Raw genomic sequence first — 791 nt, 5'->3', positions numbered from 1 at the left:
ATATATATATGTATATATATATATATATGTGTGTGTGTGTGTATATATAAAATTAACTTTCATATATAAATATTTTAAGGAGGAGGAAACGTAGATTGTTTGCTCGAATAAAAAATTCGCGTATGTTTAAAATTTGTGTATAACTTTTATGTATTATAGCATATAAAATAAAAAATACTTTTTTTTAAATGATATCTGATTTAATATGTTTTCTGATGAAATGTATGATTTTTTATTTCAGATTGAACTTGAAAAATTAAACACAGCTACGGACGATATTAATAAACTAGAAGTTGATTTAGATGTAAGTACTAATTTTTATTAAAGCATGACCTTGCATTTGTAATTGTCCCTTGCCTGTCTAGATTTCGCATTGCGATATACAATATATATGAATGATGCTTGAGGAACAAAATTGCCGACAAGTTTTGAAACTGGTTGCGATTAGATTTCATTGAGATGATTGCTGTGTAAGATACATATAAATGGATAATGATTTGAAACGATGATCTTAACAGCACAGTCCATGATGGCTTCAAAGAAATAATTTTTAATTTGAGATTGTGGCTTGATTTGAGATTGTAGGAAATGTATACATCTTATACATCTTATATTCTATTCTTTCCGTCTAATAAGGAATTTTATTTCATGTTTAGGAAGCAAGAGCAACCTTTAGAGAATTACTCTGTGAATCAACAATTAAGATTGACACTTTGGCTAAGAAACTTGGAGCTTGCATTGAAAAATCCAGACCATACTATGACGCTAGGTTTAAAGCAAAAGAGGTAAGT

The 791-nt window shown here is 28.2% G+C and overlaps 1 protein-coding gene across 3 annotated transcripts in view; it reads left to right on the top strand.

Moving 5' to 3' along the window:
* Window positions 1-791, top strand: part of LOC108684403 — a 4752-nt gene that overhangs the window by 749 nt on the left and 3212 nt on the right. For all 3 annotated transcript variants that reach the window (XR_001931636.1, XM_018188693.1, XM_018188692.1), the window contains exons 2-3: window positions 242-304; window positions 657-785. Coding sequence is in view for 2 of the 3 variants with exons in the window: in XM_018188693.1 (XP_018044182.1) it covers window positions 242-304; window positions 657-785 (192 nt within the window). In the remaining variant the exon portion in view is untranslated. The remainder of the gene's footprint in view (window positions 1-241; window positions 305-656; window positions 786-791) is intronic.

This window comes from Atta colombica, unplaced genomic scaffold, assembly GCF_001594045.1.
Source record: "Atta colombica isolate Treedump-2 unplaced genomic scaffold, Acol1.0 scaffold134, whole genome shotgun sequence".
NCBI classification, from domain to species: Eukaryota; Metazoa; Arthropoda; class Insecta; order Hymenoptera; family Formicidae; genus Atta; species Atta colombica.
This window is presented reverse-complemented; position numbering and strand designations above follow the sequence as displayed.